General features: G+C 44.0%; 1 protein-coding gene across 2 annotated transcripts in view; it reads right to left on the minus strand.

Moving 5' to 3' along the window:
* LOC102981470 (histone-arginine methyltransferase CARM1-like) overlaps positions 1 to 12,232 on the minus strand; it is a 275,440-nt gene that overhangs the window by 26,919 nt on the left and 236,289 nt on the right. For both annotated transcript variants that reach the window (XM_028493912.1, XM_028493913.1), the window contains exons 8-11: positions 8,006 to 8,087; positions 6,683 to 6,768; positions 4,057 to 4,146; positions 2,085 to 2,222 (exon numbers count right to left, since the gene is read on the minus strand). In XM_028493912.1, coding sequence (XP_028349713.1) covers positions 2,085 to 2,222; positions 4,057 to 4,146; positions 6,683 to 6,768; positions 8,006 to 8,087 — 396 coding nt within the window. The remainder of the gene's footprint in view (positions 1 to 2,084; positions 2,223 to 4,056; positions 4,147 to 6,682; positions 6,769 to 8,005; positions 8,088 to 12,232) is intronic.

A 12,232-nucleotide genomic window follows, 5' to 3' on the forward strand; every position in this document is an offset into this window, starting at 1 on the left:
CTTTGCGGAGCACAGGCTCCGGACGCGCAGGCTCAGCGGCCGTGGCTCACGGGCCCAGCCGCTCCGCGGCATGTGGGATCTTCTCGGACCGGGGCGCGAACCCGTGTCCCCTGCATCGGCAGGCGGATTCTCAACCACTGCGCCACCAGGGAAGCCCTATTTTTAGGTTTTTAAGGAATCTCCATAATGTTCTCCATAGTGGCTGTATCAATTTACATTCCTACCAACAGTGCAAGCGGGTTCCCTTTTCTGGAGAACTATTTTAAAGGGGACATTGAGAACCTGCTTATTTCCAGAGGGAAGGACTTAGAATTTTAAACTATTTCAAAATCACTCTTATAGGAGGAGGGAGTTGAGGATGTTAGCCTGAGGACAGGGAGACCAGGAGTATATTCGGTAAGATGCTCCTAATACTTAACAACTGCCATTTGGAGGTTGGAACAGACCTATTTCTTTTGAATTCAGACACATAACTAAGATCAATGAGTTGAATCTACAGGAAGTATCAATAGATCTGTGATCAACAGCAAGAATAATTTTTTTAATAATTAAAGATGTCTAAAGTAGAAGAAAGCAGTCAACAGTCAATGACTACATGAAAAGTCACAACCTTATAAGTAATTAAAGAATTATAAACCAAAACAACCAGATGCAACTTTAAACACTTATTTTGGAGTCTATTGGATTTGCAACAGCCATAGAGACAGTTATCATCCAGTTTCAGGAAAGACGTGGAGACAAGAGTTTGCTTATCTGTCGCTGGTATGAGTGGAAATTGGTGCAGTCACTGAGATAGGTAGGATCTAGTAGACTGTAACATGTACCTACCCTTTGATCCAGCATTTCTATTTTTAGGCATCTCATTTAGAAATATTCATGTCACTGTGCAAGCTCTATGTTCAAGGATACTTAGTGCAGAATTTTTTGCAACGGCAAAAAAAAAAAAAAATTGGAAGCAACCTAAATGTCAGTGAACCAGGGATTTTTAAAAAGACATTATGGTATATCCATGTCCTTGGATGTTCTGCATTTATGAAAAGAACAAAGCAGATCTATCAGTACAGATTCATGACTTATTACTAAGCGAAAACTTAAGTCGCAGACTGCTAGTGTAACCGTCCTATAAAACAATAACAACTCTACAACGATGTTCCTGTTGGTACATGCACCAAAAATCACTTGAAAGGATATGGACTAAGGGCTCACATCTGGGGAATGGGGTGAGGGTGGGAGCATGGCTGGGCTCTAGACACTCTTGTAGTTTTCAACTTACATGTGAGCATGTTTGGTTTTTGTCATGAAAAAAATAAAGACTTTAAAACTGGAAGGGTTGATTGGTGAGGTAGTGAGCTCTCTGACACTGGAGTGTTTAAGCACAGGCCCCAGGAAGGTGGTGGGGGTGGGAGTGCCAGTAGGGAGGGAAGAAAGAAAGTTGGATGAGATGACCTCTGAGTACCCTTAATATCCTGAGTCCCTGAGCTACTCCTCTATGCCTTTCTCCGCTAATTCACCCAGGAAAAGCTCCAACAAGATGAAAGAAAATAGAGCCTTCTAAAAATGAGTTAAGTCAAAGTATTCACTGCTGAGACCTCGTGAGTCCATTACTGGAGGGAAGCAGCCGGTCCTGCCTGACACACCATGCACCACCCCTGCAGTACTTTCCCCCCCTGCAGTACAGATCGATTTCCCAGGACTAAATTTGGGGATGTGTGGCTAGAGAGATGGAAGTAAGGCCAGAAAGCTGATGTGGGCTTTTGAGCGCTTGATAATTCAAGTCTTTGGCAACTGCTCCCATAAGCTGATGGATTTCCTTCCTTCCTCCTTTCCTTCCTTACTCTGCGGTCAGGTGGGGAACACTGCCCTTGACTTATCTTAAGCTTCTCTTCCTGGCCGTGCTCAGTGCAAGGTGACGTGTGCCCTGCAGGCTTTGAGGCTGAGGGCATCTCGGCAAACTCAGCCAGGCCTTTGTAAAGCCTGCTGTCCATTTCTGGTGCTGGAGTCTCAGGGGCCTGCCAGCTTCCTCCCGCTCCCACCTGTCAGCACCCAGGAAACAGGCGGGATCGCGTCTGTACTCTCCTGCTTACCGTTTATTGGCCACAAACAGCACTCTCCCTGAGAGGGTCTCTCCTTCCTTGGCAAAGAGAGGAGTCTGAAGAAGGCACCGCACCTGATACCAGTGAGTCAGAGGCTCAGTGGGTGCTGTTGACAGCCAAACTGTTACCCTGTGGGGCAAGGAAAGAGTTAAAAGCCAATTAGGCTCCAGGCCCACATTAATGGATTCAACTGGGAATGAGTGGTTTTCATTGTTTATCAACTCATGGAACACTTTTAAGATACAAATAGCTCAATTTATTGAGCAGTTACTATGTGCTGGGTACAGTGCCAAGAGCATTATGTAATTAGCCCATTAAATCCCACAACAACCCTAAGGAGTCAGGCCAGGCTTCAAACCCAGGCACTTGGTCACTCTATCAATCTGTATGGCTATGTCAAAGTTCATTCAAAGCCCGATAATAGCAGAGTTAAATTGGGAATTGATTTGCTGGAAAAGTCTGGCAGGGTGAGAAGTCTGGAGTGTAGCCTCTTACTGTCTCATGCCCACCTGTTCAGGGGTCCTGATGGGGTTTCTGGAAGCAAGAAAAACTACAGGGGCAGATGGCCTCTACTGCCCTTCAAGCCCGGACATTGTGTGTGTGTGTGTGTGTGTGTGTGTGTGTGTGTGTGTGTGTGCGCGCGCGCGCAAGTTGATGTTCTTCATTTCATATGAAGAAGTGGGGACACCCTCCTGGTGCTTTGAACGCTGGCAGTGGTCATGGGCTTGCAGGTAGTAAGGTGCACATTGAACACGGGGAAAATTGCTAGAGAAGACATTTTGCCTTGAAGATTTTGGGGGGAAATTTTATATAATTTAACTGTTAAGTAATATAAACCACCTTTATATCAAAATACATATTCAGCTATATTACGGAGTAGAATGCAAATGTTCTACAGCTTTTTAAGATAAAGCATTTAACTTCAAAGAAATTTCCCCCTTGAAGCAGGCGGCTTCAAGCTTATCTCCCTTACCCTTGCAGGAACAAATTCATTTACTTGGGATGTTAGTGGGGGAGAGTCTGAGAAATAGATGCACAGATTCCTCGAACACACATGCTGTGTGCAATAGGAATGACTCGTACATTGTTTTCTTTCTCTCTGATTGTCAGCCCAGACAAGGCTTCCAGGGATCCCGGCCTCCCCTGAGTCCCCCAAGCCCCCTGAGCTGTATCACAGACCCACAGACACGTCTTTCTCAGTGGGTGCTATGGAGAGCCTGGATGTTTTTATAAGAAGTGGAGGAGAGTGTACTGTCAGTTTTCCTTCTGCCTGGTCACGTGGCCCAGATCAACCCTCACTGCTAGCTGGGACACATGGAGAAGCCTGGGAAGAGAGCAGGGGTGTCAGGAGGACAGCAGAGACTTGGGGGTCGTAGGAGCAGCGCAGCCCTTAAAAGAACACCCAACACTGACAGTCAACTAGTAGGTGGTCTCTCCCCTACAACTTGCAAACCTTTCCAGTAGGGGAGAGAGGAGTGCACAGAGGGGGAAGTTACCTAATGCTGCCTGCCTGATCATTGAAAAAGGATTCTAGATCGTGAAACTGAAACCTGTGAACATGGGGGAAAGTATGATTTGAGGTATGACTCAGACACAAGAGGTTCTATAACCAGGTGTGATGGAAACAATGTCAGGGGCTTGCCTCCCCCATGCCCCCATCTATTCTGGAAAAGAACAAGCTGGTTGATAAAGCACAGGCCCTCTCTTACTCCTCCAAATCCCAACACAATTGGCCTAAGAGTATTTTAGCCAGAGTTGATATGGCAACTACGGAACACTGTCTTATTTTCATTTCACTCTGAAATCTAAAAGTAACATTAACATCAGTGTTTATTTTCTGGAAACGTGGAGAAACAAATATTACGGTCGTTGAGCTTAGTTTTTTTAAAACTTTAAATTTATGGTGACAAATAGTAGAGGATGGCATGGGAGAGAGTAGGCAAAGAAGGGGTATGATACATACAGAGAGCCAACAAAGGCCACGTCAAACCAGAATGCCAGGCCGTGGATGAGGCCAGACTGCGCCATCTGAAACACAAACGGAATTTCTACTCTGCAAGGAAATTAAAAAAAAGAAAGAAAAAAAGAAACACTTGGAATTATTTTTGTTGTTGTTGACAGACATCCTGGATACATCTGTGAGATCAGTGGGAACATTCACAGAACATTTTTTTTTTTTTTTCTCTTAAGCACTCTTGCTTTGGCAGCCAGATTCTCTTAGTGGGTGATTAATGCTTGGGTGATGCTGCACTTTGAGAATGTTGCTTCTTGATGAAACTCTGCAAGGACCAGCCCGCTGTGCTGCAGTGACCCAGAACTCCACAGGGCGAGTGCAGCATCCGGAGCTAGGTTGGACTACTGAACAGGAGGATGACTCAGGACATAGCTGACAACGGTCCTTCCAGAAGCCAAAACATGGGCTGTGGCAGCTCCCCTATGCAGCTGTTCAGAAGGGAAAGGCTATTCAGGCCGCTTAAAGATGAAATGGACCACAAGGGGGAACTTCAAGCTCATTTATTTTTCAGGGAGGCAATTTAACTTCCCACCAGGCTACAGCAAGAGTCATGCAGAAGTGGCCATGGTTGATGCCAAATGCAGAGTAAGTGGGAAGAGAAAGAATGTTGGAAAAGATATAACAAAATCTAGAAGCTGGACCTGTTTTAGCTGTGGAACTTTGGTAAGTCACTTAAATTCTCTGAGCCTCAGTTTCCTCTTTTGTTGAAGAGTGGCAAAATCTCTCTTCTACTTCCCTTTCACGGTTCTTGTGTGTGTCATGTGGGAAATAATGTATATGAGAGTGCTTTGTAAACTTCAAAGTATTCCACAATTAAAAGATGATATTATTGATCCACTGCTGGGGCTGTATTACTCCAGGGAGACACATTTTAGTGAATGTGCTAGAGATTTTCAAAGGAAAATCTTATTTTTAAGATTATTTGCATTTATGGTGCCTCCAAAGGCCTAACTTCTTCTACCCTGCAGTAGTCAGAGCATTTCTAGAGTTTTCCATTATACTTGTCACATTGAATTTGTTTGTTAATGCACTGTAATTATTTCCTCCCACTTTTGGAATTCCCCTAAACAGACCCTGAGCTCCTCAAGGAGAGACTTAAGAAATTACTTAATGTATCTGTGCAAGCACCAGTACAGTACCCAGCACAAAGTAGAATCTTAACAAACATTTGCTGAATCAATGCAACAAATGAATGAATGACATCTCTGAAAAGCCAACAAAGACATAATTTTCAAAGAATTCCCTGACTCAGGAGGCAGCTCAGAGCAGCAAATAAAGCCAATGGAAGTCAATTTTGTCTGGACCTGTGGTAGTTATTAGACTTGTTCCCAAATGCCACTTCTCTTGCTCTGAGCACACAGTAGTATTGCATTCATCCACCCTCTTGTGCTTAGGTACTGCCATGTCGTTTGCTCTGACCAATTAAATGTGAGCAGAAGTGAGCTGTGTCTTTACTGCGCAGAAGCTTTTATTGTCAGTACATGCTTTGCCGTGCTCTTTCTTCCTCCTCATTAATCAGCCTTGTTACCGACAGGCTGCCGCACCAGCCTGATTGCTGGGGTTGGCGATGCTGCATGGAGCTAAAGCTGGTGCACATGAATAAACAGTGTAGGGGAGAAAGGCCCCAGTGTTATCATAAGTCACTGAAGTTTGGTTTTGTTACTGCAGCATGCTCTAGCCAATCCTGACTGATAGAGCATCCTTTGTCCATCATGATCTCAAGATAGATGATGGTTTGAGTTAGCCAGCTGTACCTTCTGAAGTCTGACTCTTGCTTCCTCAGTAGTCCAGGCAAATTATAACCTAGCTGGGTCTTAAATTTCTTACCCAGAAAAAAATATGAATATCAATCTTCTCAGGCAGAAAAGGGTAAAATACTAATGAAAGGTCATCCAAAGGGGATTCATATCACCACCTGAGAAATGAGTCTTCATTTAAGAGTCTCTTCAAGTGGAAAAAAGAGGGCAAAAAGTAACATTTACTGAGGGCCCTCTTTGAAAATGAGCCAGTGCATGTAAAATTCTTAGCATGTTACCTACTATGTAGTAAGCACTCAACAAGGTGTAGCTCTTCTTCCTGTCATTATTGTGGTACTGGCCTGGGTGAGTGGTTAAAAAGCCCAGACTCTGGCCTTCTGAAAGGTTCAATACTACCTCTAACACACATATTAATTCTGTGCATTTTACGTAATTCTGTGTATGCAACTTACTGTTCCACTCTGCTTCATTTCTGTCATTGGTGAAGTGGGGACAAAAATAGTACCATCTGCATAGGGTTGCTGTGAGGATTAAATGAGTCATTATATGTAAAGGGCTCAGAACAGTGTCTGGCTGTGTTAGCATTAGCTACTACTATTTAATTTTTCTCATTCAATTCCTAAAGCAATCCTATGAAGGAGGCATCATTTCCCTCATTTTGCAATAAATGAAACTAGTAATTGATGGACCATCCCTGTGTGTGACTCACACCTGAAATCTCTTCCCTGTGTGAGCTGTGGAACTCTGCCCTGAAGTTTGGGGAATAGTGGGGGTAGAGGAGATTTTAAAAATCAAGAGCAACATTGGTTGGTACCAACCTGTGGAGATCTGCCTCTTCTGCATCCATAAAGTTTACTGTGTACTTGACTGTCCGAGCCATCAAAATCCTAATGTCAAACGTGTCCTTGGGGAAAAAAAAAACCAAAGATACCTTTCTATCAGAATAAACTGAACTCAAACAAGATTGCAGTTCTAGCTTTCCTCCTGAAATTTTAAGTCAACAAGAGTTAGAATTTAGAGGGCATGAGCTTAATGAGTATAATATTAATAATAAAAGCTCACAATTATTTAGTAAGTGCTTTACTTAGTAAGTGCTTTACTAGGTTATATCATTTAATCCTCACCAACGACTCTGGAGCAGGCATTTGGTGTTTTTTTGGACCATCCAGAATTTACCTCCTCTCGACACTACAAGAAGTTCCATAGGAATTTAGTCTACCATCAGCTCCAGGTATGGCCTATGACCTCAGATTGGCCAATGAGAACATTACTTTTCCCCTGAAGACAGGAATTGGCTCACAGATGGATGCAGGACTCAAGGTAGGACAATCAGGCTCTATCTAAACTAATTCTGGGGGTTTTGCCAAAGTTATTAGGAAAAGGTGGGCTCTCCTGTGGGACTTAGAGTTGTAAGAATCTGAAGTTGTAGCTTCTGCTGCCATCTTGCTACCATGAGCAGAGAGCCTGTCTAGAAACAGAGTAAAACCAGAGGAAATGGTGATAAGTGATGAGAATAGAAAAACCAGACCATTGTGACATTGTCTGAACTCCTGCAACAGGTCCCTGAAGCAAGCTCTGTCTCCAGGCTTTGCAATATTTGAGGACCAATAATTTCATTTTAGTTTAAGCCAGTTTGAGTTGGGTTTCCTTCCACTTAAAACTGAAAGAGTTTCAGATAATGCAAACTTAAGTTGCCCAAAGTTACGCAGCTAGATGGGACCACAACTGAAACCCAAATCTGTCTGACAACAAAACTCCTGTTCCAAGCTATTTATTATCCAAAGCTTCCCCTTTTATTATGCCTTGGGCCACTAGAATCAATGGGAGGATGTGAATTATTGAACAAGTATGAGGGCTGAGTATGTGCGTGGGGTGAGTCAGGACAGTTGGAGAATCAGAAGTTACTTACTGAAAGGCAGATGGAAACTCTCCTTGCCATCAACAGTATCATTCTCTGAGAATTTTCCTAATTGATCGGGAGATCAGAGCTGGAAAACTTGAAACATAGTGCTCCAAGGAGCTCTTTCTTTGCTTCTGTGATGGCTTAGCACAGAGCCTGACAGCACAGTGCGTCCCAGGTGCCTGAGTTAGTAAGTGAATGAATCAATAGATAAACACATGGGAAAAAAGAGCACACTTACTACTATTGGCTGTCTGAAGTATTCGTCCACCGCAGCACCCCGGAGACTGGAAAGGTTAACCCCGTAGAAGCACTGCTGGTACCTGAAACAGGTAGCACAGAGAATCACCATGCATTTGTCCTGCGTCCCCAAGACCCACAGAGCTGTGATGCGCTGCGAGGCTGCCTCACTGGTCCTCTGAGTTAGCCCTGGGGTAACTACCCCCGGGCAAGGGGTAGATTAGAGGAAGAAACCTCTCTAGAGAATCTGCACTTGAACTGGGGTGGGGAGAGAAGGGAGGAGGTAGCTGAGATGGAGGAAATTACTTGTGGGGAGAATAGTGACAAGGATATTTGGGGGCAGGAAGGCCTTAGGGTCCCCACCCTTGACCTCACACCACAAGGTGGCTGCCCGCTCCAGGACATGCCTTCCATGTCCTGAAATACAATTCCTTGGCACTCTCATTATCTCAACCCAGAGCACAACTTGAGATCTCCAAAGCCTCTTGATACTCCCCCACTGTTTTAGGAAATAGATTTCCCTTTTCTGTTCTTCCACAGCCACTGTCCTGCACCTTGCTGGCATTTGCCATGGTGGCCAACACCAGTTAGAGTCACAAGTCAGTGACAGCTGTGTCTGGTGGTGAACTGGAGCTGACTCATCACTGGGTATATTTTTTCCCAATTCTGTGGTCAGGGACATCTGGACCACAGAAATGGACACATTCTACAAGTGCTTCCTCCCCTCACTGAGCCAGACATGAAGCATCTACCAGCACATGACTGGTGCCTGGAGCCCAGCAAGAACTCCCTGCCAGCTTGGCTAATGGTCCTGGCTCTTTACAGAGGAGATCCAGGGTGTGGCTTAAGAGTGGCTTTGTTCACACTCTGCCACTGACTGACTGTGTGCATTGGGCAAGTCACCTGAACTCTGTGCTTCCGTTTCCTTATCTCTAAAATGGGAATAATTATAAGCTTACTTTGTAGGGTTTCAGTAAGGGTTAAATGAGTTACTATAAGTAAAGCACTTTAAGCAGTGCTGGGCATTTTGTTACTACTAGATAAGTGTTGGCTATTATTCTCTGAACTTCACCTTCTCAGATCAGCACTGGGCACTAGGGCAGTGCTTCCCAGTATGACTGTGCCATGGGATTACTTGGAGAGCTTGTTAAAAATTCAAATTCCCAGGCCCAACTCCAGAAAGGCTTGGGGCCCTTATCACTAGAGGTTGAAGGCCTATATCCCTAGATTGAAAAGAGGTTTCCCTACTAAGGGTGTGTGTGCACACGCTGCATAGAGCCTGTGAATCAAATGGAAATTCAATTCATCAGTGTCTATCCTCCCCCACCCCTCCACCTGCTGACCTACAGGGAAAAGAGAGAAAAAAAAACACAGAATAATCATAAAAATGGGGGGCGTGCAGTTAGATTTTCAGTCCAAGTAAGGCTCTTAATCAGGAGGCAATGCCTCAGATGCCCTCACGAGCGGCAGGGAGGCCTAATGTTGTTAAGTCAACAGCCAGTTGCCAACTCACAAGCAAAACACCATCCCCCGGAGAAGCCTCTTACAGATCCTGAAGGGCTTACACCATTTCTCACCTCTGAGCCTTTGCCTATTTTCCCTCCTGCCTAGAATGCTCCTTTTCTTCTATTGCCCTATTAATTCATACTCAATCTTTATGACTCAGCTCAAATATTTCCATTTGAAAATGTAAAACCTGGTATTATAATTAAATATTCAAGTTTTAGGCACTTAACAGCGGAAGTTATTCTTTTTCTTTCAGTGTATATTTAGCACTTAGCATGGGGCCTCGAATACTGTTAGGACTAAAAATATCTACGTATCTATCTATGTATTTAATGAATGAATGGAGAACTTGGTGTCCTAAATGGCCCCGTGTGTGGGCACTGGTGCCAATGAGGACAATGGGGAAACAGAAAATCATTCACCAAAGTTTCTTTGGCTTCATCTCTTGTTTCCTAGTCTTCTCCTTCCATCAAGGGCCAGAGCCAGGCTGTCCACAGGTAAAGCCAAATTGCTGTATATCACTTTATAAATACACATTTTGAAAACAAGACTCCTATAATCCTAGAAAATGTTTGGAAACAGAACACTGTAAGTTTAGACGATCTTTTCAGTATTTAGAAAGAGAGTGGACGTTTTCTTGGGGAAGTAAGTCATTATCACAAAATTTTTTATTGGAGGGAAGGCGGGAGAGAGAGGGAAGGGGAAGAGAGGAGAGGGGTGGGAGGGAAGAAGGGGTGAAGACAGGGAAGGGGAGAGGAGTGGAGGGTCAGACAGAGAACTTACCAGAAAGCCCAGAAGGACTCAACCTTGACTGTCCTTGAGAATCCCCTAGAAAGCTTTTAAAAAGTGATGCTTGGACTGCATCCCCCGAGTTGTGATTTATTTGATCTGGGGGTGCAGCCCTAGCACTTGTTTGTTTCCAAAGCTCAACAGGTGATTCTAATGCATGATCAGGGTTGAAGACTACTAAGTTAGCTGTTCTAGAATCCTGGCCAAGTAGGTGAAAGAGAAAATCCCAAAGGCAAAGACAGCCCTCCACCTGGCCGTGGCGGAGGCTGGGAACTGCTCTCCATTCTCTGTGTACTAGTCTTCGCGTTCAACCTCAGCTCTGAGAGGGGCCCAGGATGTGCCATTCTCTTTGTGTGTTCACTGCCAATTAAAACCCAGCAGCCAAGATCAGTGTGGTGCAAACGGGCACCATTCCTGGGGCAGACGGAGAGCTGTAGGCAAAGAGCCCACTGCCTGGGTTTTTAAAACTTTCTGGCTGGACCATGTTTCCATTTCTTAGAAATCTCAAATCTCCTTCTGAAATGCATCATAAAATAATGAAAGCAGATGGGAGGTGGCACCTTTCTGGGTTTCCTAAGATACACTGCTGGGGGATGGATCAGGAAACGAATCTGTTGACTTGGAAGCTGGGGTTAATTTCCATTGTTTTCATCCTACGTGGGTTTTATTTTCCAAGTTAGCTTATGGCCTCTTTATGAGCGCATAAGGAGGAGTCTACATGCATTTTTTTCTCTTGACTTCAAATTTCAAGTGTACCTCCCTCTTTCTCTCCTCCTTCTACACCATAAGACATGCAACATCTGAAAAATCCTGCAAATACAGTCCAGAAAGAAAACAATCTTACATTAGCTACACCTAAACACACCCAGAGTACAGCAAAAGAGGCCACCCATTTACCATACCATCAGCCTCTCCATGGTCTCCACGCAGAGCCGAGCTTGGAGAAGCATCCAGGGGAATCCTCCCTCTTGGTTCTCTCTTGTTTTTGTCTCTCCTCTAGCTCACCTTGGTCTTTTGTCCTTCCTCCTCCTTCACATATCTCCTCCCACAGTGTCCTGGATCTGTCTTAGAAGGATGGTGGTACTGCCTGAGGTTCTCTTGCAGAAGTTAACAGTGGGGGGTTTCTCTAACACACACACTCCTTTGTCTTGCTAATATGAACACACGCTCTTGTAGCATGACTGAGATGTCTGACTATAATAAAAATCTTTCAGAAACTAACACAACATTGTAAATCAACTAGACTCCAATAAAATTTTTTTTAAAAAAACCTTTGCTTCCTCATTCTATTCTAACAAAAATATTCACTCATCCCCATTAAATACTTCCTTCCTTTAAAAAGGCCAAAGAAAGAGAGAGAGAAGGAAGAAAAGTAAGGGAGGAAGGAAAATCCTATTCTGCTGTTGGAAAATTAAGCAACTTTTGGGTATCTTAATGGAATATGTTCTACCAGAATTAACAACCAGTGATATGCCAACCTGAGGAGAGACATATGTAACCCTAAGAACTAGGAAACAAAAACAAGGATCCAAAAATGTCACCTAAGCCGCACACGATGCTGAGGATGCAGCGTAAGAGGGTGGCTGGAATGGCCTGCTGGGAATGCCTGGTAGGAGAAGGATGCATGTCTAGAAACAAATTGCAACTTTATTTTATTTCTTATACATTCCTTTTATATAGCAGGACTTGAAGCTTGGCTGTTTTTGACAATTTTCTGCATCAACAGCATGCAGACATACCATTCTGTAAAGCGGTATCTATAAAGATGCTCAGCTCATTGTGTCTCTGGTTTTGCTGGCTTAAACCCCAGCAAAGTGGCTTATATTTTACATGTGTTATATTTATATGCTTTTTTATTTGTAAAAATAGGGTTTTTTTAGTATAAAGGAGAAAGGGAAATGGGTGCACAGACCTTAAAAGAAACCAAGCTTCA

Source organism: Physeter macrocephalus, chromosome 9, assembly GCF_002837175.3.
Source record: "Physeter macrocephalus isolate SW-GA chromosome 9, ASM283717v5, whole genome shotgun sequence".
NCBI classification, from domain to species: Eukaryota; Metazoa; Chordata; class Mammalia; order Artiodactyla; family Physeteridae; genus Physeter; species Physeter macrocephalus.